At 52.4% G+C, this 26,169-nt stretch overlaps 5 protein-coding genes across 5 annotated transcripts; 3 read left to right on the forward strand and 2 right to left on the reverse strand.

Moving 5' to 3' along the window:
• Nucleotides 1-276: 276 nt before the first annotated feature.
• On the reverse strand, nt 277-2,477 carry M421DRAFT_416668 (Pex24p-domain-containing protein). Its single transcript, XM_033591158.1, has 3 exons — nt 2,213-2,477; nt 901-2,144; nt 277-851 (listed from the first exon to the last, which is right to left on the reverse strand). The coding sequence occupies exons 2-3, from the start codon at nt 2,122-2,124 to the stop codon at nt 357-359; spliced, it is 1,719 nt and encodes a 572-aa protein (XP_033453331.1). The 5' UTR covers nt 2,125-2,144; nt 2,213-2,477; the 3' UTR covers nt 277-356.
• A 291-nt stretch (nt 2,478-2,768) lies between these two features.
• M421DRAFT_416669 (cochaperone Pam16) lies at nt 2,769-3,664 on the forward strand. The gene is made up of 2 exons (XM_033591159.1): nt 2,769-2,825; nt 2,875-3,664. Exons 1-2 carry the CDS (start codon nt 2,823-2,825, stop codon nt 3,286-3,288), a joined length of 417 nt encoding a protein of 138 aa, XP_033453332.1. The 5' UTR covers nt 2,769-2,822; the 3' UTR covers nt 3,289-3,664.
• A 330-nt stretch (nt 3,665-3,994) lies between these two features.
• On the forward strand, nt 3,995-5,967 carry M421DRAFT_52973 (Nucleotidyltransferase; the record flags this gene model as incomplete). Its single annotated transcript, XM_033595068.1, has 3 exons — nt 3,995-4,660; nt 4,727-4,962; nt 5,013-5,967. 3 exons carry the CDS (start codon nt 3,995-3,997, stop codon nt 5,965-5,967), a joined length of 1,857 nt encoding a protein of 618 aa, XP_033453333.1.
• Nucleotides 5,968-7,067: 1,100 nt separating this feature from the next.
• M421DRAFT_416672 (Mn2+ homeostasis protein Per1) lies at nt 7,068-8,376 on the forward strand. Its single transcript, XM_033591160.1, has 5 exons — nt 7,068-7,205; nt 7,258-7,300; nt 7,348-8,119; nt 8,168-8,202; nt 8,294-8,376. Exons 1-5 carry the CDS (start codon nt 7,092-7,094, stop codon nt 8,314-8,316), a joined length of 987 nt encoding a protein of 328 aa, XP_033453334.1. The 5' UTR covers nt 7,068-7,091; the 3' UTR covers nt 8,317-8,376.
• Nucleotides 8,377-8,895: 519 nt separating this feature from the next.
• On the reverse strand, nt 8,896-25,219 carry M421DRAFT_53215 (nonribosomal peptide synthetase 2; the record flags this gene model as incomplete). Its single annotated transcript, XM_033595090.1, has 3 exons — nt 8,896-9,033; nt 9,091-21,101; nt 21,157-25,219. 3 exons carry the CDS (start codon nt 25,217-25,219, stop codon nt 8,896-8,898), a joined length of 16,212 nt encoding a protein of 5,403 aa, XP_033453335.1.
• Nucleotides 25,220-26,169: the final 950 nt, after the last annotated feature.

Here is a 26,169-nt window from a genome sequence, read left to right on the forward strand (position 1 = left end):
TAACTACTTGGGACGTCAAGAACAACGCAGCGGCCTTTCTGATATGGCGTTGTTGGGCGAGAGGAGCGGGTGATAGTAGTATGAATTGAATAGAATATGGATCTGAATGATTTCTCGCACTTGGTTCGCTTTGTGAATTCTTTGACTCGCTGAATGGGTTGGTGGACAGGTTTGTGCCAATGTGTGCTGCCACTGCTGCTTGTTGCTCGATCTCCAACCGGACGCGGTCTGTGTACTTGTGATATCGTATCGTCATGAGTTATGATGAGACCAGACCTTCACTAACGACAATAACCAAAGCTTGATTCATCGAATTCACGCATGTTGTTACTCTATATGTGCATCACGCAGCCATCTCAAATATCCAGATGTTGCCTAATATCATCACCGAGCCTCCACTCATCCTCCCTCGCCGTCCGCTCAAGCGGCGTCATGACGTCGTCCTCGTTCCGCTCCCGGCCACCGTCTGTCCCGCCGCTGCCCACCGTCTCCTTTCCCACACTCCCTGCGTTGCTCTTCGTTCGATTCTTCTTCTTGAACCAGCTGCGCTTGCTCTGCGTGCTCTGCGCGTCTTCGCCGTCGCCGACCTCGCTCCGCTCCGATGCTACGCTGGCCGCGTACTCGCTGGACACGAGCGTCGGGTCGCGGCTCGAGGCCGTGGACGTGTTGGAGGACAGCTTGGTGAGGTGATTCGGGTCTGGGAAGGAAGGTTGCATCGGGTTGGCGCGCGGCGTGGGCGCGGGTGTAGTGTCCGTGCTGGGCGTCGATTCGACGAGTTCGGCGTCGCGGTACCATTTGCGGCGGCGCGTGTAACGGCCCCAGCCATCCTGGCCTCTGCGACCGTCGCGCCACTGTTCGTGTGTTAGTTGAGCGGTGGCGAGAACGGGGGAAGAGAAGTACCTTGTTGTCGTAGTATATCCAGCCCATTTCCTCCTTGCTTGCGCCTTTGGGCACTTTGGTGTCCGAGTCGCCGGTCTCGATGGCCCAGGAGCTACCTTGGACCCATCGCCAGCGTGAGGCGCCGCCCTCGACTTCGGGGAGTTCGAAGCGTTCCTTGTCGGGGACGGGATTCATGTGTTCGTCTGTCCAAGATGCGCGTTCGTATGCTAGCATCGAGGATGTCCAGCCAATACCCAGCCATCGGCGTTGGTTCTCATAGATTGAGAACGTGAAGCGGACGCCAGTTGATTCAGGGCGACGCTTAGCCGCAAGTGACGCAGCAACTTCCTGTGTGCTCTTCTTTCTTGGTGGGAGGGGTGGCGGTTGCTGGCCTTTGGAGTTGGGAGCGTCGCCGAAGTCAAGGCCAGTGACAAATACGCAGATTCGACGGACCGTACGTGAGCGCCAGAGTAAGGTACGGGTCACGCGTGCAGGACGCGAGTGCCAACTCAAGACCACAGTGCCAACGGCTAACACCACCCGCTTTGTTGTCAGGATGTACAGGGGAGGCAGTGTGAGGGCGACCCAGAGCGGCAGGACGAAAATAATGCGAATGAACAGTACAGTGAGTGCTGGACGTGTGGTCGCTGACGTTGCCGTGCGCTGTGTTGATAGAAAGTCCGTCAACCGCAAGAATGGGTCCAATAGTATGTTACAGCGTGACGTAAACAGCTTCAGATCTTCCACAATCTCCTCCAGACTCTTGTGGTGTTTGATGTTGCTGTCAGACTCTGCCCGCTTATGCCCCTTCTGGCCCTTCTCCCCAGTCCACCCTGTCGATGACAACGGTGAGTATCTGCGCGCGTACATGCCTAGGATCAGGCTCGACACAACGATGATGGGCCCAGCGTATCGTGTGATGGCGTCACCATACATGACAGCCGCCCAGAAGCTGGCAACCAGTATGAAGCTCTCCCATGAGTCCCCGGTGGTCCATGTTAACAGTCCGGCGAGTTTGTTCAAAGGCAACAAGAACGGATGCGAGTACGCGAGCACGCGCGTGACTTGCGGTGGCGTGGCAGCGAGCAGAGGCGACTTCTGGTGCACGAGTATAGCAGAGCGGAGCTTCGTTTGCGGCGTTACTTGCCCTATGCTAGAGGGCGAGAAGGTGGCATAGGTTGGCGGATTCGGGTCGCCGGGGGGCTGCGGCGACGCATCGTTGGAGGGCTTTGAAGGGCTGGACATATGCTCTAGCCAGGGCGTGTCTTTCAGTGTATTAGCATACTGCGTGCTGTGCCGAATTATATACGAAAGTGTGTTGGTGGTGGCATACCTAGTGCTGCCATGCAGTAACGTTAATTAGCAGCACATGAACAACGTCATCAGCGGTCGAGTTGGAAGACGCGTCGAGACTTTGGTAGCACGTTACAAGCTATTGCAAAGACCACTGGAGTATACTACAGAGGTGATACAGGCGAAGGCAGTGTGCAAAGCTCGCGTGAGGCTTTCGGCATATGATGCGGTCACTGGTAGACATGGACCCTAAGGCCTCGGGCATGTGAAAGAAACACTTGCTCGGTAAATGCGGCATATCAAGCGTCTCGGACATCAAGGAATTCTTTTTCGTCTATGGCAAAAACAAGACGAAGCTCAATAGAAGCCGCAAGCTGTGCACATATCAATATACTCGCCGTGGAAGCTGTGCAATATATGAGGGTGATGGTTCTGTGCTTTGCGATCGGAGTTTGATTGGCTGTTGAGTGCAGAGTCACGTGGACCAGCGGAAGAGCGCCGAAGACTCGGAAGGCGATCTGAAAATCTTGGGATCATTCATCCAGTGTTCAGCACGTCCATCGAGGCAGGCTAGCCGTGTCGCCCATCTCGCCCATCTTTGTATCAGCTGCCGTGTCACTGGTCGCTGTCGCCCTCGCTCCTTCCTCACAATGGTGAGTTCACTCCACTCCAGCTCCAGCAACAATCAGCTAACACCCCGAGGCCCACCGCATAATAACGCAAGTCGTCTTCTCCGGCGCACGTATCATCGGACGCGCCGTCACCGAGTCCTATCGCCAGGCTGCCGCTTCGCAGAAGTATGCCGCCGCAACTGCTGGTAGTGGCGGCGGCGGCGCCTTCACATCCTCCAACATCACCATGGACGAGGCCTGCAAGATTCTGAATGTTGGTCCCGGTAAGATGGGCACAATAGAAGCGGAGCAAGTCACCGAGCGGTTCAAGCGACTGTTCGACCAAAACGATCCGCAGAAGGGTGGTAGTTTCTACCTGCAAAGCAAAATTTTAAGAGCAAGAGAGAGGATCGAACGAGAACTACAAGGGCAGCAGCGCATGGCCGAAAGAGAAGCAGAGATATCAGAAGGGTTCAAGCCGAAGTTCACCAAGGAGGAGAAGTGAGCAGGGCTTACCGAGGGCTTTGCAACGCGAGGAACGCGGCTGTGGCAGGGGCGAGCAGAAAGATGTTAGACGCATATTTGCGAGCGAAGAAGAGCTCTGAAATGCATCAAGATGGCGTTCGGTTACGGGCATAGCGATTGAAACGGGCATGTCCTTGGGGAGTGGCACCATTATTCGTCTTCCTCAAGCACGTCAAGAGGGGGCGCACGTGTAGTCGCACATCTCTCTACTCCCCCCAGTGGATATTTGGCTCCTTAATTTGTGTCAACATTGTAACATTAGAGGCTACGAGCGTTGTACCATTCTTCAAATAGGAAGCACTGTAGGAACTTGTATTATATTTGAACGAAGCTTGGCGAACAAACACACTCCTGCCACTTTATCTCCGATAATAAGGGCAAGTTATTGACGATGCAATACCTATAAGCATTCCCAGGACTATTGCCTGCCAATGAATGCTAGGCAGAAGGAGGAGTGGAGAGCACGGAGCCGCACCTTCCCCGGCTCTTAGCGGCCCCACCCGCGAGTCCAAACATTTCTGCGCGCGGCCCTTTCTTCACCTGCACGTCACCACCACCAAACACAGAAACTTCTACAAACGCCTGCTGTTACGATCTGACGCGTCGCGCACAATAATAACCAGTCAGACGCAATGGGAGATTCATATCGCCCAGGCGGTGGCGGTGGACGACCGCTGTCCGAGCGCATGACGTTCACCAGCGGAGGCGGCGACAACTATCGTCCTGGTGGAGGTCAGCAGGGTCATGGAAACTCTGAGTTCACATTTTCATCCAATCACGATGGACCGCGATTCCCACCTGCTGGTCCAGCCAACGCAGGACCGGCGAGACGGCGCGATCAACGCAACGGCGGCCTACGCGACTCGAGACGCGGTGGCCCAAATGGTCGCGGCAGAGGCGGTGGCCGTGGAGGGTACCGCAAGCCTGGTGCTCATGAGCGCGCTCTCTTGACCGTTCAAGATCGTGGCAGTCCTGAGCGTACACTAGGTGTTGCTGACGGATCGAATAAGTTCATGAATGTGGATGAGATGTCCGAAGAGGAGGAAGAGGAAGAAGACGACAAGGCAGCCGGAGACGACACAGCTAATACTGAGATCGGTACACACAAGGTCGCTCGCACCGCAAACGAGCGCGCCGATGGCGACTCTATACCGAAGTGGAGCAACCCAGAGATCTACTCTGCCCTACCTCCGCCTGAGGAGCTAAGACCCGGCAAGAAGATTGACTTTGTTCAGCTGATAAGAAAAGCAAAGAACGAAGCAGCTGAGAAGGGTGACGGCAACAATGCTGTAGCTGCCAACGATGACTTTATCTCATTCGGAGATGATGACGCCTCCGCCAAAGGAACTGATGTGATCAGTCTCGACGACGACGAGCCCAGGACAAATAAGCGACCGCAGAACGGAGGCTTCGTACAGGGTCCTATGAATGACCTCGACTACGTCGACTCCGTCATGAACCGAAACAAGCGCTCACACCAAGCTGCTGATCTACATGATCAGCCACAGCAAAGCAAGGCGAAGCGCAAGAGGGCCGAAATCGAGAATGTGCGTGGCATAGTACAGGAGTGGATGGGCAGTGCGCGATGCGATACTGCACCGTGGCTCGATCCACGACAAAGCTACGCGCATCTTGTCAATGACCCACTCAAATGGTAGGTTGACCTACCGATTCTTGTTTCTGTATAAGTCCTCACAGTATCAGGTTACACAACGAGATTCTGGACTTCTACGACTTTGTTGCGCCTCAACCCTACGAGCATGACATTCGTCACAGACTCGTCCAGCGAGTTCAGCAAGCTCTGGGTACTCAGAGGTTCCCTCAAGACACCGGTCGCATACTATGTTTTGGTTCTTTTCCTGCAGGTCTCTATCTGCCCACTGCAGATATGGACCTTGTGTACACTTCGGACAGATTCTATCAGGGCGGCCCGGCAGCCATGGACTTCAGCAACAAGAGTGTAGTCAACTCCACGCTCAGGAAGGCTGCCAGAAGGCTCGAGAACGTCCGCATTGCCGTCAATGTGCTGTGTATCACCAAAGCCAAGGTACCGATTATCAAGTTCGTGGATCGTGTCACCAACATCAATGTCGATATTTCGTTCGAGAATCTGAGCGGAGTTCAGGCACAGGCAACATTTCAGCAGTGGAAACATGATTACCCCGACATGATCTATATGGTAGCTCTGCTGAAGCAATTTCTTGTCATGCGTGGCATGAACGAGGTTCACACGGGTGGCATTGGAGGCTTCACTATCATCTGTCTGGTTATCAGCTACTTCCAACACAACAAGAAGCCAGAGAATCTCGGTGACTGCTTCTTAGGCTTCCTCGACTACTACGGCAACGAGTTCGATCTGCGAACTCAACGCATACAGATGCACCCACCTGCGATCATCCGCAAAGACGGCTGGGATGTTGACGGCCGCGAGGAGAGACTTGATGGCCTGTCTATCCAGGACCCAAATCGCCCGGAGAACAACATTTCTGGAGGATCTCACAAGGCAATCGAAGTGTTTAAAGCCTTCCGCGCTGCGCACAGGGTGCTGAAGGAGCGTATTGATTCGAAGAGCCCCGGCAGAAGCATTCTTGAATGCCTTCTAGGCGGCAACTACGAGGCATACATTATGCAGCGACGTCATATGCAGACTCTTAAGTAAGTTGTATGTAACTGAGTTTGTCAGGGCCACATCATGGTATTCGCGGTGAAGGAGCATCTGGATGACTGCAGCCTCAAGCTCAGTATCTAGCATCTGTTCGCCTCCTGCTTACCTTGGACCTGATTTACTCGGTGCACACAACTTATTTCTTTGCGAACGACCGTGGCTTATGACTTACTTTGTTCTAGTGCCAAGGATCTGCACAACGTTGACCGGTATATCGACGCCGCACAAAGGAGCAATGATCCGTGGTCCCGACAGGTCGGGTGGATTTCCACGTTGCCGCGATTGCACTACGGTGATGGATTTGCATGAAAAGTGTAGATGGAGTACTGAGATGTATATCATAACGGTAGGGCGTTTATCGGCGTGTGTGAATTGAGAAGCTTATGTGCTTCGTGCGGTTCACTCACCATTGCACAGGTTAGGGCGGTCATTTGTTACGATACCCTGGAGCATCACAGGCGTTGCGCTCGAGCATTCTACGAAGAGCATTACCAATCACGATCCACAGCGGGCTGCTGTCTGTATCAACACAACGCAGACGGACGAACGACTCTACATTGCCACCGGGCCCACGAGTTGATCAAGCGACTTGTTATTGTACTCTAGACCCTCATGACATCGAGTTCCACCTTTCCCCCTCTGCTTTTGTCATCTGCTTGCCTCGGCGGCAGCTACTTCTTATTTTGGCTCCACTAACTTGTACCCGGTGTGGGTAAGGCAACTTCAAGGATTAAGCTTTTGGCAGTTGTCATGCAGCAACTGCCAGATGGAACCCTCAGAAATGTCCATCATCATGGAACACCTTTTCTCATTAAGTACCTTGCAATATGCAAATACTTGAGGAAGAAAGGTGGACCGGCAGTAGACATCACTTTGCAGGTAAGGCTCTGAGCATGTCTCCAGTCGGAGAGACAGTGAATAACTCAAATGCAATCCTTCTACACCTGCCACTAGTCTCTACATTTGTTATACATATACTGTACATATATTGACGGCAGCGGCGTGTCAGAGTGGAGACAGGGGGGCGATCGGAATTATCGGGACTTGGCGTTGGCCGTCAACAAGCGACCGACTTTCTAAACACCACACTTCATGGACGCTATACCTCTGCTGCAGCCATGAGGTTACACACAAGCTCACTATGGCAATCTGTTGCCGTGATTCTCTTACTGGGCGGCGCAGCACATGCCTCGTTGGGTGACAGGCTGCCCGATTTCAAACATTGTCTGGAGGTATGAGGCATGGCCATGGCAGCCATTGTTGTTGTACTGACAACTATTCGAGGTCTGCAAAGAAGCTAATTGCGGCGAAAACCCTACGACGATTCGTATGTCTTTCTCTAAACGCCATTCGAATAAATTCTGACCCCACCAGCCTTCCACCGCCGCCTCTTGATGTGGGATTGTCCTGCCGAATGCGACTACACCTGCCAACACGTCGTAACCACGGAACGCCTCGCTCGCGACCCGCCGTACATGCAGCCCATATACCAATTTCACGGCAAATGGCCCTTCTACCGCTTCATGGGCATGCAGGAGCCCTTCAGCGTCATCTTCTCGTTGTTCAACTACCTCGCTCACAACTGGGGCATGACGCAGCTGCGCGAAAAGATCCCCGCTTCCTACACCCTGCGCAAATACTACCTCTGGTTTGGCTACGTCGGCCTGGCCAGCTGGACTTTCAGCATGATCTTCCACACCCGCGACTTTGGTATCACGGAGAAGCTGGACTACTGGGCCGCGGGTGCCAACGTGCTGTACGGATTGTACTACGCGCCGATCCGCGTTTTCCGCCTCGATCGCAATGACCCTCGGAAGCAAAGTTTGCTCAGGCTGTGGACTGTGCTATGCATACTGCTATACATTTTGCATGTCGGCTATCTCTCGCTGTGGAGCTGGGACTACACATACAACATGGCCGCCAACGTTGCCGTCGGCACACTGGCCAATCTGCTATGGAGCGGCTTTAGCTACGTGCAGTACAAGCGAATCGGACGGACGTGGGCGGTGCTGCCAGGTATATGCGTGGCATGGGTCATCTCGGCGATGAGTCTGGAGCTGATGGACTTTGCACCGTGGAAGGGCATGATCGATGCGCACAGCCTGTGGCATCTGGGGACCGTGGTACCGACGGTTCTCTGGTACAAGTGAGTTGGCCTCAGAATATTTGAAGGCCGTTGTGCTGACCACCACAGCTTCTTGATCAGGGACGCACAGGAAGACATAGCAGGTACGCGCCTCAAGCAATGAGCCTTCACCTCCTTCCACAATACTTACCACGCACCTCTCAGGCAAACTGCCTATGGCTAATCGTGGTGCAGGCGCACGGAAAGGAAAGGACTAGGGCACACTGTGCGACGTATACGAAGCGTGAGCTCATCAACACACACCACTTCAGCGGGAGTGCTTCTTCTCCTTCATGTATACAGATTTCGTGAAGTCACAGCTTGACTTAGTGTTACCATACCGTACAACACTAGCCCCGACTATCCCTCTACACCTGTCGTACAACTTTTCTGTTTTAGTCCGCCTCTCCTTCGGCCAATGCTCACGCGTATTTCTTAAGCAGCTTACCAGATCAGCTCCCCACATCGCTGTTTCGGAATTGACTTCACCCTGTCTAGATGCTTTGTAAGCTGTCCAGTTGTGTTCAGACTGGCAGCACTGAGCGTGTACTCCTGATAGTGTCGTGAGCTCATGGATTGCAAGGTCTTGGTGGCTTGTATGCTTGGGGGATCGGCAAGGTAAGGCAGGGGCGCAAAGATAATATGTGGGAAAACAACCATTGATTTACCAGACTCCGAATACACATCCGTACTCCAAAGACACACCCCGACTCCAGGACCACACCAAACCTCCTTAACGAAACTCGACGCATGGAATGTGCACCAACGCCATACACCCCAGGCAAAGGACCCCACATCTAGCCCAAATTCTCGAGTTCCGCCCTCAGACCCTCAATCAATTGCTCTCCCTCATTCAAACTCATCATCTCAGTTGGTGCAAAAATTCCAACATCCAACCTGCCATCTTGAACCGTAGCTTCGACATCGACCGCATGCTGTGCAATATTAGCTCCCCTGCTCTCCGTATTGCGTCGTGTGCTGTGGGGACTTACAAGGTACACCTCGTTAACACGCTTCACTCTCAACTCAATCGGCACATCTCCGTCTGCGCCCTTCATCTCAGTAACTCTGCTGACTGCTTCCATCCAGCCATACACCTGTTCAATCTTCACCTCGTCGGGCTGGCCAGATTTTTCATCCCCAGGATGCAGGCTGAGGAAATTGACAAACGTGTCGATCTTCACGAGTGTCCACTCAGCAACTTCAGCGAGACTGCTTGCCGCGATGATTGGCTCACTGATCAGTCTCAGATCATCCTGCACCTGTCTTGCGACCTCTTCGATTGGCGTCGTGGACACCTGCCTTACGCGGAGCGGAAGCAGATTCACTGTCGGTACAGGTGCCGAGGGGAGGTTCTCGATGGGCAATCCGCGGTTGGCGAGGTAAACCCCGATCACCACATCATCTCCCTGACTCTGTTCCGCAGCATAGAGTCTTGCATATGCCGCGAGGAAGAGGGCCTGTGTCGAGATGCCATTTTGTCTCGTTATCTGTTCTAAGGAAGCAGTTTGGAGGAGGCCGGGCTTGAAGATCTCGATTTTCGATGTGGGTGCGGGTTTTGCTTCGGTGCTGTGCTGCGGCTTCAGGCCGGACAGGTACGACGTCCAAAACGCTTGTCGTTGCGACGCTGCTGATTTGGGGTAGACTGCAGCGATATAATCGTTGAATCCAGAGGTTGGCGAGGAAGGCGCGGTACCGTTGCAGTAGCTTTGCAGCTGCTGCGTGAGAAGGGGTAGACTCACGCCGTCGTAGAAGGCGTGGTGGATCTTCAATCTTAGTGTCCAACCTGAATCTGCGCGCGCGGCGAAGATGTGCGCCCAGGGCTGTTGCTTTGCGACCTCAGTCATCGTGTGTGCTGTAGTCGCATCATCTTGGCCCGTGATGTTGGTCAGGGAAGCGTTTGCCTCCTTCAATACGACCTGGATGTAGGGCAAGCCTGTTTGGCCAGTCGTGATGATCCGTGTGCGAAGGATCGGGTTCACGGCAGTGAGATCTTGCCATGACTTTTGCAGCGTTACAAAGCTCAGATCTCCTTTGAGATTGTAGACGAACTCGGGATAGAAGTTGGCGCCCTTGGTGTTAAGCCACATGGAGACCATGTACAGTTGGCCCGCAGTAAGAGGTAGGATACGATCGACCTGCGAAGCCTCGACTCCTGCTTGTTGCAAAATGTGATTTTGATCGAGTCCGCGCAAAGCTTGTCTGATGATAGTGTCCGAATCTTTAGGTACGTTGGTAGCAGACTTTGTGCGTTTGTCAACTACCACGGCCATCTTTTCTACACTACCGGCTGTGAGCATCTCGCCAACACTGAGAATAATCCCTTGCCTGCGAAGCGTTGACGACACCTTGATGGCGCTGATGGAGTCCAGGCCAATGTGGAAGATGGACATGTCTCGCCCGATTTCCGTCTTCGGTACTTGAGCGACTGAAGCCAGGGCCTTTTGTATCTGTAAAGCCGTTTCTGACAGTGGACCGTTGACAGGATGACTTGTTTGTTTCTCTGACATGCTGCTGTTGAGAACATCCGTACTTCTCTCCCTGAAGGCTGGCAAGCCACATAACGACGTCCCTTGTAACGTTGAATCGATGGTAGGACTCTCAGGAGACTGTATGATGTTGTGAAGCGCTTTGTCCAGAGTCTTGAGTAACAGTTGGGCCCCTTCCAGGTTCAGAACTTCTTCTTTGACAGCGCAACGCCAGACTAGCGTGTTGTTGACGACCTCCATCTCAACACAGATCGGGTACTCGACGTCGCTTTGGCTCTCAATGCTACGATAGAGCTCCATTTCTGAGCTGGAGCCTTGCTGAGCATTTTTTTGGTATACGAACAAGCAGTCAAACAACTTACCCCGACAGCCTGCAAGAACTGAAGCTTTTCGGAGGGGGTAGTGCTGCCATTGCTTGATGTTGTTGAAATTGTCCTGCACATACTGTAGCAGTTGCACACGCGATCCGTGCACTACTGTGCGAACAGCGACTGTGTTCATCGTCGGAAAGAGTAGCTGAGATCTCTCGTCGTCGTCACGACCGGAGAGCACGCAGCCAAAAGTGACATCGAGGGAGCCGACATGCGAAGCCAATGTCATGGCGAAGATCGTTTGCCCCAAATTTTGCAAAGATACCTTTCTGTTCTTGGCGAAAGCTGTGATGTCTGGTAGGCTCACTCCGCTCGACATTTCCTTGCGATGGACTTTCTCTGTTGCTGCGAAATCCAAGTGGCGGCGAGCAAGCAGACTTGGCCTCGCTCCTGTCAAGTAGTCTTTCCAGAAGGCTTCGGCGTCCGCTCCAGAGCCTGCGACGATGTTGGCCAAGGTCGCTTCGTAGTCAGGCGCAGGGCTGTATCTTCTCATGTACGCTGAATTGACAGCGTCATGCAGCAATCCGAGAGACCAGCCATCATACAGCGCGTGAGCGATTGACAGGATCTGGTATGTGCGTCCTGGCATCTCCAAGAGAGTGATCTTGATAGGCGGTTCTAGAGCCTTCGAGTGTACCACCACGCGACGTAGACGCTCGAAGATAGCAGGAAAGTCGGGTTGTCTGGTACTGTCATGTTGTTGTCGCTCTACCGGCTTGAAGAACCCCTCCTTCACGACAACTTGGGCGTATGCAGCGTCGAGCTTTGGATCTTCCACTTCAACAAATGCTGTACGTAAGATCGGTGTTGACGCAATGACTGTACGCCATGCGTTGCACAGTCTGTCGATGTCAGTGTCTGCAGCCAGTTCTGCAACGTCAAAATTGAAGTATCTCGTGTAGTCCGAGTCAATCATCTCGGCCACCATAGCCTCTTGTAGCGGCGTAAGAGGCAGAATATTCTCGACTATGCTCATATCCACTTCCTGGGATTGAATACAATTTCGCAGCTCATTCTTGTGGCGAGCTAACACGTCTTTCACCTGAGATTCAGTGCCGTTGACATGTGTTGCTTTTATATTGTTGACCATGCTCTGCACCGTGAGACCTCGCATGATGCCACTGACTGGTAGATAAAGGCCGCGTTTCTTGAGCCTCGATGACAACTTGATGGCGTCGATGCTGTCTAGCCCCAGTTCGAAAATCGACGTCGTCTCGTTGACCTTTTGCATCTCGACATCTGCCAGGTTGGCGATGGCTTCTCTGATCGCGATGGCATCGTCTGTCCAGTCGAAAACCTGTGTGCCATGAATTTCGCTCGTGACCTCGTACAAGGCCGCCAAGTCTTCAGTATTGTTTTCATCAATGGTGATCGACGTCTCCACGACGGCTGTGGGACCCGCCAATGCATCCTCAAGCGCCTTCTCGAACCGATTGAGGAGCTTAGTCAAAGTTTTCTCGTTCGAGATGCGACCTTCAGCGACTAAGGTCAACGAGAATTTGTCGCGGCTTCTCTGCTCAATTTCAATCGCCAAGGGATAGTCCGCAATCGCTTCACCATCGCGCAATGCCCATGCTTTATTCCTTCGCCACTGGCTCTGGTCGATCTGTGACACATGGTACACGAAAAGAGTTTCGAAGAGTGGGTGGTTAGGGCTTCTCTTACACCACTTCATAATGTCGCTCAATGGTGTATGTTGATACGGCAGAGCTGCCGTGTTGAAGTCATGTGCCCTTGAGATGAGCGAAGCCCAGTTATCACCGATTTGCGTACGCTGCGAGAACGGTATGGTGTTGAACATTGGGCCGATGACCTGATCAGCGTGCTCAAGTTCAATACTTCGGCCAGACACTACCATGCCCAAAGTGATTGGAACTCCGACGTACTCCTGAAGCACGTGCATCCAGCAAGCTTGAGATATTGCTTGGGCTGTGACATTTAGCTTCCTCCTGATCGAATCATAATCTGGGTTCAAATCGAGATCTCGTGTGACCACAACGGTGCCCTGAATCGGTTCCTTGGTGAGCGATGAGAGCGGTCGTGATGCAGAATTTGTCAAGTGGCTCTGCCAGAATTTACTTGCGCCTTTCACGATGCGCAAAGGACCATACGGGAGAGCGTCGTGAAAGGTCGGAACTTGGATGTCATCCGCTTTCTCGCTTGCATATCTTCTTCGAACTTCTTCAAACAGCAGTTCAATGCTGTTTCCATCATACAGCCCATGAAAGATGTGTACGACCAATAATTGCTCCTCTGTTGTACTGATCACATGGACTTCGAACGGGCTTCTCAGCTCAGCGAGATTCGATGCAAGCCAGGATTTCCGAGCCTCATTTATTTGGTTTGCCGTGGACGGGTGCTCAGTAAAATGTTGGTACCAGGGCAATGGTGTCTTTCGAAGGACAGCTTGCACATAGCCGTCCTCGGTGTTCACAAAGGTTGTGCGCAAGATCTGCGTGCTTTGGAAGACTCCGTCCCAGGCTTCGCGCAAACGGGAGACATCAGCAGCCAGACTGAGCTCAAAAGTGAATGCGTTGAAGTACAGACCGTCTTCACTGTCCAGGTATCGTGCTATCATACCCTGCTGAAGTGGAGTGCAGGGTGCGAGCGCTTCAATGGCTTGCGAGTCTACTCCAAGCGAGTGAGCGACGATGCGTCGGTAGCGGTGCTGAGTAGCAGAGATTGCCTGTTGCGCACTAAGGAGAGAAACATCGTGCTCTTCACTTGAATCAGAGCTGGATAGTACCTTAGCTAGTCGACCAATGCTGGCGTGCTTCAGAATTGTGATAGCACTAGCTTTGACGAAGCCGGCGTCTTTGAGGGCTCGTGAGACTCCGATGACAGAGATTGAATCCATACCGAGCTCATAGAAGCTGGAATTCTTGTCGATAGCGTCTTCTCTAACGCCCAGAGCTTGTGAGAAGACTCGGCGGAGCAGACCTTCCTGCTTTGTCCAGGATTGTGTTTCAACTGGAACGGTGGAAAGCTTTTGCAAGTCGCTGCTGCTTAACGACTCAAAAATCTGCTTCAATTGCTTTCCATCGGCCTTGTTATTGATGTTAAGAGGCATTGATGCCAATGGAACGAAATGCGTTGGGATCATGTAAGGCGGGAGCTTGTTGTGGCAGGCGTCTCTTGCTTCACCCAGTCTCGCGCCCTCGAGAGATAGCACACTGACTTCGCAAGGAGACCGGTTGCCAATGACCACAAAAGATATAAGTTGCTCCTTTTGATGATGTGGATGCTTGAGTACCAGAGTGGCTACGTCTGTGAAGTCCTTCCTCGACTGTCTGATGACAGAGTTGATCTCGCCGATCTCGAGTCGCTGACCGCGCAGTTTGACTTGATCGTCGGCGCGGCCGAGGAAATCGAAGGTACCATCGTGTAGAACTCTGACCAGGTCTCCTGTACGGTACACACGTTCGTCGAAGCGACTCAGATGAGCAAATCGCTCTTTGGTCAGCTCCGGACGGTTCAGGTAGCCTCTGCCTACAAGCTTACCAGAGACGCAAAGCTCACCTACTCCACCTCGTAACACTGGAACATCGGTACCAGGTTGGAGAACGTAAGACCCAACGTTGTCAAATTGAGGTCCGATGTTGGAGGGCTTGCCGTTGGCTGGTACTCGCGGATACATCGTGCAGCCAATAGTTGCTTCGGTCGGGCCATAACCGTTGTAGATCACGCCCTTTGGGCCCCAGACGTCAAGGATCTCCTGTTTCAAGCTTTCGCCTCCAGTAATGAAGACACCTTTGCAAAGGCTTGGCACATCATCTGGATGTAGTATTTGGGCCAGACTTGGTGTGAGATCGATGTGCGTGATATTGAGGGTTCTGACCGAGTTTGCAATGTCCTCAAATATGAGATCCCGGGGCGCTGACACCACACATATCCCGACCGACCAGCTCCAGTATTGCTCGAGCACGGAGACGTCGAAATGAAAAGACGCAAACTGTAACCAGCGCGACGTTCCGTCCCAGTGGCCAGCGAAGAGTCGTTGGAAGGCGATCAATGCCTGTACAGCATTCTCATGAGTCAGCTCGCAACCCTTGGGTGTACCAGTAGTGCCACTTGTATAAAGGCAGTAGCTGCGATCTTGAGGTTCTACAGCTCGGGATAGCTGGGGGCGCACGGTGGAAAGGTGGCGTGTAGTGACCGTATCAAGGTTAAGCACAGGGACCTTGATGCTCTCTTTGAACTTCGCAGACTGTGCAGCCATTGATAACACAACTTGAGCTCCAGAATCTTCTACAATAAAGGCCTGACGAGCACTCGGTGCGCTCGGATCGATAGCAACAAATGCACATCCAGCCTTCAATATGCCCAGCATGGCAAATGAGGCTTCAGGACACTTGTCGAAGCACACACCAACAAGGCCGCCTTGTTGCACGTTGTACGTAAGCAGTAAATGTGCAATTCTGTTGCCTTCCGCATCGACCTCTTGGTACGTCCACGGCGTGCTGACGAGTTTCTCGTCATGAATAGAGCTTGCGAACTCAAAAGCGGTACGATCGGGGTGTGTATCGGCGGTGATCTCAACAAGTTCGTGCAGCAACTTGGCCTCAGATGGCAGTGATGATTCCTTGGCGGGTGTAATGGAATACAGAGACTGGCTCACGATGGTCTCATGCTCTGAAGCGTCGTTTGCTTTGAGAAACCCCTTCATGACATGATCCAGCTGTTCAAGGATGAGTCCTGCCTGTTCCGATGGAATGATGTGCGGGAGATAGGTCAGTCGATACTCTAGGATCTCGTGCCTCAGCTCAAGCTCAATCGAGATAGGATGTTCCGTTGTTGCACTCTCCTTCACGATAGTCCACAACTCGTTCTGCTGGCTTCGTCCTGACGTTTTCTGAAGAGCGAATAACGAATCGAACAAGGGCTCGTTAGGTGAACCCATCAATCGTTGGATCTTGTTGAGTGGCGTGAACTGGTGCTGATGCATTTCTGCATTGAGCGCAGTGACAGATTTCAGAGTGCCCGATCGATCGCTCGTGACGGCGCACGGAAATGGTACAGTGTTGATGCATGGGAAAACGGCGTCGTCGGATGCATCTGAAAGGCGACCAGATAGCACCACACCAATGGTCACATTAGGCTCTCCTGTGTATGCGGCTAGTATAGATGACCAGCTAGCAATTCCAGCAGCTTGGAGTGTAGTGTTGGCCACACGACAGCCATTCTCGATCTGAGTGATAGACATCGACGAGAGTCGGGTAAGTACTGCCGGGAGCATTGGTTCGTATCTGAGAGGTGCCATGTTCGGGAAACGAGACGGAACCGTCTTGCACTTTAAACCAGACCAGAATTGCTCTGTCTGCGTGCTCTGTGAATTCGTGAGCTGTAAGATCTCACCGAGCGCTGGTTCGAGCGATGCCTTTTTCGTTCTGTCCTGGTTGTTGTAGAAGGCCAGCACGTCATCAAAGACGACCTGCAAGCTTTGCGCGTCGAACAGAGCATGGAACATGCAGATATCAAGGAAGATATTCTCATTATGAGTGATGATATGGAGGTCCCACATCGGTTGATGGAGCTTGGCCAAAGCCTCCTGTTGTAACTGACCGAGTCTTCTTGCAGCCACTTTGGGATCAGGGTCAGATCCCTCCGACCAGGGTATGGTAAGTGAGTCCGACGTATACTGAACCATTGCGAAAGAACAGTCTCTGTCTTTGACCTGAGCAAAACCTGTTCGGAGTATGGCATGACGCGCGATTGTTTTCGCCCAAGCACCCTCCAGCCTCTGAACGTCTATACCTGGCTCATTCAGCTTGAGTCGGAGGTAGTTGTAGTATAACGATCCGTTCGTGACAAGGAACTGAGATACCATGCCCTGCTGGAGGGGTGTACAAGGACGAATGGCATCGATGCTCTGGCTATCCAAGCCACACTGTCTCAGGACCGCTGCTCTGTGCTTCCGGTCAAAGGCGTGAAAGTCAAATTGTTCGACAGACGGACTGGCAGTTTGTGGCCGGATCTCAAGGTTTTCAGCGAGATTAATGCAGCTATTAAATCGTAAGACCTCGGAAGCACTAGCTTCGTAGCCGTACCTCCGAAGGGCAGCGGAGATCTGGACCGCACTGATACTGTCAAGACCCAACTGGTAAATAGACGTTTCTGGGTAGATGTCTTCAACAGGTGTGTCCGATAGTCGACTCAAAACACCCCGAATATGAGTTTCAATACGGGTCCACTTGTGGTCGTTGTTCGGCCCCTCTGAGATACCATTTGTCGCCGTCGCAGACTTGAAGATTTCTGCTAATACTTTCTTGTCGATCTTGCCAGCCATTGACTTGGGTATTCTATCGACCAACAGATAGAATTGTGGAACCATGTATCCAGGGAGATGACTCTTTGCAGCTTTTATAGCTTCCTTGCGAAGGTCGGATTCGTCGTCATCCTCGAGAGTATGGCCAGTGGCAAGAAAAGCGACCAACTGCTCCTTGGCTGCCGCATCTTTCTTCAAAATCTGCACAACGGCAGACTTTATACGCATGTCGCAACGTTGCAGCACCTGACTGATCTCGCCGAGCTCGACTCTTAGCCCTCTGATCTTGACCTGGTCATCTGTACGCCCAATGAACTCGAAGGTACCATCTGTAAGCATGCGCACCACGTCACCAGTCTTATAGAACCGCTGACCGCAGCGAGTGTTGAAGCGCTCAGCTGTGAGCTCAGGTCGACCAAGATAGCCTCGAGCTAATTGCGCACCTCCAATGTACAGCTCGCCAACGCTGAGCTTAGGTAATGGCTGCTCGCCTTGGGTCGAGAACACGGCAAAGGACGTGCTTGGATACGGCTGACCGATGACTGAGGTCTTGATGTCATTCGACACAGGAAACATGGTTGTGCAAAACGCAGCTTCCGTGGGCCCATAGGAGTTGACACAGGCGCCACTCCATTCCTTGGCAACTTCTCCGGACATAGCTTCGCCAATGCAGTATAGCCACTGCACACTGGGTACCTGGGCTCGTGACAGCGATAATGCGACAGAAGGAGTGAGATCAAGTAGTGTAACATCGAGCTCATTGACGACATGCAACAAGTTGTCGAACATGACGTGTTGTTCTGCTGCGCAAAGAGTGAAGCCGAATGTCCAGGCCATGAAACAATCGTAGTAGCACATATCGAACGTGATGGCCGCATACTGCAGGATCCTAGAAGAGGAGGTCCACGGCACCAACGATCTAGAGCTCTCTAGGGTCTGAATTGGTGATTGATGCTCCATGCTGACTGCCTTCGGGACACCAGTCGAGCCGCTGGTGTAGAGGCAGTAAGCCAGATTTGAGCCAACAAGCCCTTCGACGTGCGGGTCCTCGCACGAGTCCAAACTTGGTTTCTCGAGGTCTGCAACATTAAGAGGTATTATTGACATTTGTCTGGAACACACGGGTAAAAACTCTGTGTATAGCACGACCTTGGGATTGAGTTCCTGTAGCATAAGCTTCTTACGGGCTTCCGGCAGGTCGGGATGAACCGGCGCAAATGCTGCGCCAGCTTTGAGGACACCGAGGATACTCGCGTAGTATATAGGGGACTTTGGCATGTGGAGAGGGACAATATCCTCCAATCCAACTCCACGATGCATGAGCCTATACGCTACACCATTGGCTATCAGGTTGAGCTCGTGATATGACCAGTGTGTTCGTCTTCCATCTGCGTGCAGGAAGTCCAGGGCAATATTGTCACGCCTTCGAGAGAACGCGTTCTGCTCGAAGCCTTTGTGCAGCAGGTTCGATGTGTCTACGTCCGTCCTAGCACCATTGCAGAGAGGCATGGTGTCTGGCTGCAGTCGTGTAAAACCCATGTTCGACTCGGCCCTCAAAGACTCAGGCATGCCAATAGGATTATTGGCTGCAGCATCGTAGTGCTGAGTCAGGGCCCAGAGACTGTTGTCAAACGTCCGAGCCACAACTTGGGCGTCTCTTTCAGACATCAAGCTGGTGTTGTAGTGCAGAGTGAGCTTTATCCGGTCAAGTTTTTCGTCTTGGTGAATTTCGCACACTACTGGCAGGTCCATCTCGCCCATATCGTCTACCAGGGTCCAGATACTGTCGTTGAGCGGCTTGGTTGGTTGTTGAAGTATGACTAAAGTGTCAAAAAGGCGACCCCCGTCCTTGAGTGCAGCGCCTTGAATACGCCGGAGGGCTGTCAATTGATAAGCAAGCGATTCCACGTTCGAATTGTGCAACAGTTGAACCAGTCCCAAATTTGAACTCGAGAAGTCGAAATGAGCTCGAACAGGTAGCGTGTTGAAACACGGTGCTACAAGCTGATCCATTCCCTCTTCCGAAAGTGTACGGCCGCTGACGACGTTGCCGAAGCACAGATCGTGCTCACCGGTATAGTAATGCAAAAGTTTGGCCCATGCAGCTTGCACCATCGAAAGAACAGACACGGAAGTATGTCGGGAGGCAGTGCGCAGCTCATTCAACGGCAGCTGTAGGTTGTGCGTCGTAGATTTGGAGACACCAGGTTCCTTATGAACTCTTCCAGTCAGGTCTGGGAAGTACGTTGGCTCGAAGTTCGTGAACCGACTTGACCAGAACTTGTCGGCATCTGCTGAATTTTGAGAAACAATATGCTGCAGGTAACGATCGTACGAGATCGTAGAAGGTAGCGATTGGCCAAGGTAAGCAAGTTGAACCTCGTGCAATAAATTTTCGATGGCGATACCATCGTAAAGTGCATGATGGCAGCTGAAGATAAGATTGGTGGACAAGTCTGCTTCGTAGATTGCCAGACACAGAGGTGGCCTGTGCGACACGAGGAGATCAGCGAGGACGGTATCCATATGGGACTGGACATCTCTGAGCGTCTCCAGCTGATCCCAACGGAGTTCTGGATCTCTGAGCACGACTTGCGCAAAAGCAAAGGTGGCATGATCCGACGGCGTAAACGCAGTCCGCAAGATCTCGTGCCGGCTCTGTGCAAGCTTCCAACTTGCTTGAAGACGCAAAACATCTCCAGTGACGTTGAAGATCATGGTGTTGCTGTATGTTCCCTTAGATGACATACTACTCGCCAGCATAGCTTCCTGCAAAGGTGTGCAAGGATTAATCTTCTCCACTCCGAGGCCTGTCTCACTGAATATTGACAGGATTTGCGACTTCTCCTCTACAAAGACGCTCTCGAGGTTCTCTTCCGCTGTTCTCTGTGTCGACTTTGACGGATGACGGTCCACTCGCATATCATCTAGGTACGCAATGGTCGGGTTCTTGAGCACCTCGGCAACGGTAAAGTCACCTAGGTCAGATCGCCTGAGATGGTGGCAGAACCGTATGGCGGATATAGAGTCCAGACCAAGGTTAAAAAAAGACGAAGTCTGTCGGATACCTTCCACCTTGATCTCGAGTACCTTTGCGAGGACCTCTGCGACACTCTTCTGCCAAGTTGAGGGAGAAGTAGTTGTACCATTGGCATCACCATTGGTCTCACCATTGGTCGTGTGCGCAGGCGCAGCTCGCGTAAGATCGTCGTCGCTGAGGTTGGCGAAGGTTGCTTGAAGCAATCGCTTGTCAATCTTGGCTTGCGCGGTCATAGGAAGCCGACTTATAGGGATGAGATATGACGGGACCATGTACACCGGTAGCAGTCGTCGGAGAGACCCAAAGATGCGCTGTACAGCGGGCTTGAAGGAACTGGAGTCTAGAGTCGCGAATCGCTCATGTATGCCGCTCTGCGGCACCCAGAACGCCAGTAAGACCTTCACATGATTCGGTGTCGAAAGAAGTAGAGTGATGCAGTCGGTCACAGCGCTATCGTCCAAAATGATCGACGTGATCTCTCCGAGCTCAACCCGCTGTCCCCGTATCTTTACTTGGTCGTCAGAACGGCCAGCGGAAAGTATGCAGTCATCCGGAAGGAGTCGTCCCATATCCCCAGATCGGTAGACTCTGCCGTATGGTGCGATCTCTATAAGCTTGGCGGCATTGAGCTCTGGCCGATTAAGGTAGCCTCGGAAGACTTGTTCGCCTCCGAAACACAACTCACCCACAGCTCCTCGAGGCAAAATCGTGTTGCTGTCAGGATCAAGTACGAATGCTGACGTGTTGTCGAACGGCGAACCGATGTTATTGATCAAGTCTGTAGAGGTCACCGAGGGACGCACAGTACAAATGTTGGTAGTCTCAGAAGGACCGTACCCTGCAAAGTTCTTAGTCTCGACTAGCGTTGCCTCCGAAAGTGTATCTTTGCTTACCTTGATACAGGCCTCGACCAGCCCACTGCCGTCGGACATGCTCTGTCAAAGCCTCGCCTGCAGTCACAAGGAGCTTGACACCGGGTACGTTGTCTGGATCAACTAAGGCAGCGACTGTAGGCGTGAGACTAAGGTGTGTAGCCTTCAGGCTGTTGATAGAGGCTTCGAAGTCGCGAAACATGTCTTCTTTTGCGGCTGTGCACAAAGTCATGCCCACATGCCACGCATAGAAGATCTCAAAAACGGACACGTCGAAGGCTTGTGAACATGATTGCAGCATCCTTGAATTCTTGGAAGCTGGGTAGAGACCAGCAAGGAATTTCAAGTTGCTCATCAAGTTCCTTTGCGTTACAAGGACGCCTTTTGGTGTACCAGTGCTTCCACTGGTGAATACAGCGTAAGCAATATGTGAGCCATTGTACAATGTGTCGAGATTGTGCCTGGGCAATGTGGACAAGTCTGTCGCGCAAAGGTCGATGATGGTACTGGAGAAGACTTGTTGCAGGATCTCTGAACTGTTCGAGTCACCGAGACAAACCATGACCTGAGCATCCTTGAGAATGGCATCGACCCTCTCGACAGGCGTGTCAGGCACAAGCGGCAGGTATCCAGATCCAAGCTTTAGTACTGCCAGAATAGCCACATACAGATCCACTGACTTCTCCATCATGATACAGACAAGACGGTCCTGGCCAACTCCATGCTTTGACAGAAGGTGGGCAAGTTGGTTCGCTCGCTGGTTCAGGTCAGAGTAGGTTAGAGTGTTCCTGACTATCATGGCACCGCCATGAACTTGCCCGAATATGATGGCCTCTTTGTCGGGAACAACCTCCGCCCATGTCTCCACTGCGTGCGAGAGACTGATGTTGTCGCTGTTGCGGCGGTAGTCGGCGTTAGCAACTGAGAGACTTGTCTGGGTAAAACAGCGCCCAATGTCAGCTACAGTACAGCTCACGTCACCCAAGAGCTTCTCGACCACCTCGTCAATTTGCTGTGCCAGGTGCACAATCTGCTCTCGAGGTATCGAAGATGGGTCGAACGTAGCGCGGAAAGCTATGAACCCGTCCCGAGGTTCGAACTCGAGGGTCAGCTTGAATTCAAGCTCATCTGCACCATCGATAATTTTCACAGCTGGAAAAGAACTGATCTCTGAAACTAATGACTGTTGCCACACAAAGAGCGTGTCGAACAATCTTGTGCCGGGTTGAACATTGGCCGCTCTCGCTATATCTCGCAACGGCAGTGCACAATGATGCAAGCCTTCACGATTCAAGCGTTGGACCTGTTCCAATACCTCTTGCACGCAAGAATATGCTCGGAAGTCTAAACGACATGGCAGTGAGGCTATGCAAGGACCCATTATGTCCTCTATGCCTGTAACGGGAATCGTTCTTCCAGAAGTAATGTTGCCAAAGATCACGTCTGGCGAGCCTGTATAAAGACTGAGAATATAGCCAACCGCAGCCTGGAAGAAGACCTGAGGATTGATGGCCAGACTGCGCGCTCGGTCGGATAGATGTCCGAGGTCAACTGAAGAGCGCGCCCGGTATGACTGAGTACTTTCTGCTGTCTTCGTCTCGCCATTGTAATTGACAAGACTTGTCGGCACGTAGTCTCGAAGAAGTTTTGCCCAGTATCTTGTATTTTCGGCGGGCGCTGATGTTTGCTGTCGCTCAATATAGTATTGACTGACGTCTTCAAATTGAGGTCGCGTTGTTGGCCCGGATCCCCGCAAGATCTTGTTAAAATCTGCCAACAGTAGGTCGAGGGACCACCCGTCGTAGAGTGCGTGGTGCAATTGCACAAGTATGCGCTGTCCATCCGACCGAGTCTGTACCTGAACTCTGAACGGTCGTAGTAAAGCGTGTGACGTATCGAGGCTGTAGGATCTCTGGAAATTTGAAACAATGCCAAATTGTGCTTGGTCTAATTCCCTCCAGGTGATCTGTACAAAGGCTTGCGTATTAGCTGTGGAAGAACAAAATCCGGACCGTAGAATGCGGTTGTGTTTGGCGAGTTGTGCTATCGCACCGAAGAGCTCATCATGCGATCGGATCACAGTGAGCTCCAGCTCAACCCAATTGCAGTATGCGCTTGGTCGGGAGAGAGTCTCGGTTAGCATTGCCTCTTGCAGTGGTGTGCATGGCAATATCACATCAATGTCTGACTCCTCGAACGCGGGCCCAATAGTTGAATTGTCAATATCGTCAAGCGATAATCGGCTTGTCGAGTTCGCGTGTTCGTTGAGGACAAGGTTCTGCTTGCAGGCTGTTATAAGATCTTGCAGAGTTCGCACAGACAGCAAAGCCACCGCGCTAACATCATAGCCTTGCGCTCGAAGAGAGGAAGCGACGCGAATCGCTCGCAGCGAGTCCAGTCCGGCTGCAGCGAGATTTGACTCCAAAGAAAGCCCCTGACCTAAAACCTTCTCAGCCAGATGTAGAACGGCTAGTGCCTCTGGGTCATCTGTCGGTATGTCATGCCCTTGTCGCTGAAGTGAATCCAGGTACCGCTTTTCGAGTGCTTGTCTGTCGATCTTCCCAGACGGAAGCTGGGGCATGCTGGATACTACCAGCACGTCCGATGGAATCATGAAGCTGGGTAGCCACTTTTTACAGATCTCGAGTACCTCTGTACGTGACGTTGTCTGCGAACTACTCGCGCAAAAGGCCACCAGGGTGTCTTTAATGATTGTTGCAACCGCCACACGACACCCTTTGACCTTCATAACGACCTGCTCAATTTCGCCAAGTTCAACTCGCTGGCCTCTGAGCTTTACTTGACCACTAAACATTCGGCCAAGACACTCGATCGCTCCATCCTTATGGAACTTCGCACGATCCCCGGTGCGATACAAGCGACCGAACTTGGGGTGGTCAATGAAGGCTGCCGCCGTAAGTTCAGGTCTGTTGAGATATCCTTCCGCTATCTGATAACCTCCAAGGGCAAGTTCGCCTGACTCGCCCCATGGTAGAATCAACGCACCCGCACCTTCTGATGCATCTTGAGACGGAGCGAGTATGAACGTCGAAACTGTATCTAGAGGATATCCGATGTTTCCAGTCGAAGAGTGGGCGCTGAAACGGGCTTGCAGCGTGCAATGGATCGCAGTCTCCGTGGGACCATACATAGCCCACAGTATGCCTTTTCGCATAGTACTGTCGCCGAATTCGCTTACGACGTGTTGTGTGAGCATTTCACCGATAGTGAGTAACAGTGTCAACCCAGGTACGCTTGCTCGTCCTTGCAACAGGTTCCCCACGACCGTAGGTGTGAGCTCGGCTGCATCGGCTTCAAGTATCTTGATGACGCCTGGTAGATTCTCAAGCATCCGCGCTCGGGATGAGCTAACCAAGGTCCGCCCCCTGAACCACGGAAAGAAGATCTCGAATATCGACACATCGAATGTAGGAGCGGCAAATTGTAGGAAACGGGTAAATCCAGGGAGGTGACGATCGTGGGCCAGTAGACTTTGTGTAACGGCACGATGAGACACGCTCACAGCTTTTGGAAGCCCAGTAGAACCGCTGGTGTACAAAACGTATGCGAGGTCGGTGCTGCTCGTTTGCGGTGAAGCTGTAACAGCCTTCTCCTCACCCTGCCGCAACTCTTGATCCACGCAGATCAAACCCACTTTACCAATCGAGCTCAATCTATTTGAAAGGCCCGTGGTCGTTATGAGAAGATTTGCAGCAACATCTGACAGAATGAACTTCAACCTCTCATCCGGGACGTCGAGATTAAGAGGACAGAAGGCTTTGCCAGCCTTCAGAACTGCCAATAGCGCAATGTATAGCTCTGGACATTGAGGCAGCAGAACTGGGATGACAGCTGACGCATTTTCCATCGTTGCAGTCAATTCGATGATTCGTTGCGCCAAGATGTCGCTCAGTGCGTGCAATGTGTGATAGGAGAACTTCCGCATCTTGGTTCCATATTCCAGGAATTCGATGGCAGACACATTTGAGGATCGAGGTACCAATTCGTGTAGTAGTGTCGGCCCTTCGAGGAAATTCGGCGGCTCATTCAGTATCGAGAGACGTTGTACGTGGTGTTGGACCATTTTGCTGGGTCCGTATTAGGTAAGCTTGGACCGCACGAGTGATCAGTTTGCTCAAGCTGAGTATAGTTTTTGCTTCCCCACAACAAATAGAAAAGACACGCTGAGTTACGAGGAGATAGCAAAAGGACGTCTCTGTTGCCTGTTCTCGGTGATTTGTAAATAATGGCCCTGATGGGTGCGGAATCGTGATGAGAAACTGCAGGCCACTGATTGGACGGAGGGCGTGGAGTACTTTCTGTCGAATATATACGAGGCTGTGGCGCATGTGGAATCGCGAGTCTGCCACCTTTTCGTAGCGCTTCGAAGCTTGCCTACGGGCTGTGCAGTTCCAGGGACATGCAAGGAGCAGGCAATGTGCCCCAAGTGTGATAACAGCAGAGGCCGGTGAGCGTAGCATCGAGCGTCAGGCAGGTGGGTCCAAACCACAAACACAAGCTGCTCAGCTTGAATGCTTGTTTGAAGGCTCGCTGGAATTCAGCGCTGTGTTTGCTGCGCTGTTCTCTCTGTTTTGATTGTGAGCGTAGCGGCGTCATACATTTTGAAGGATTGACAGATCTGATAGCTAGGATCAGCAGGAACGGCAGGCAGCACTTCACTAGCGAATAAGGCGATGGAAGCGCCCAAGCAAGAAAAAATCGAGGAAAGAGAACGCGACGGAGTCCGACAGATCCACAGTTGTTCATTAGCTTCTGCCCAAGGTGGTGGGCGGACTGGCAGGTGGATGAGCATGCCTCCAATGACGTGCCGGCGTCTCTCCCAATGCATCATGCTGGCCCCACGCCACAAGAACTTGTTTGTCACGCTGCGCACACGTCGTGATCGTTTGTTGAAGAGTTGGAGCGTGGGCCGGCTTCGGATAAGCCTCTTCAGGGGTGAGAGAAGGAAGCTAACGCGTGAGCCTTGAGAGATGGGTACGAATCTAGACGAGCTGCCGAGCCACCCGCAGCTCA

Source organism: Didymella exigua (assembly GCF_010094145.1).
Source record: "Didymella exigua CBS 183.55 unplaced genomic scaffold M421scaffold_3, whole genome shotgun sequence".
In the NCBI taxonomy this organism is placed as follows: domain Eukaryota; kingdom Fungi; phylum Ascomycota; class Dothideomycetes; order Pleosporales; family Didymellaceae; genus Didymella; species Didymella exigua.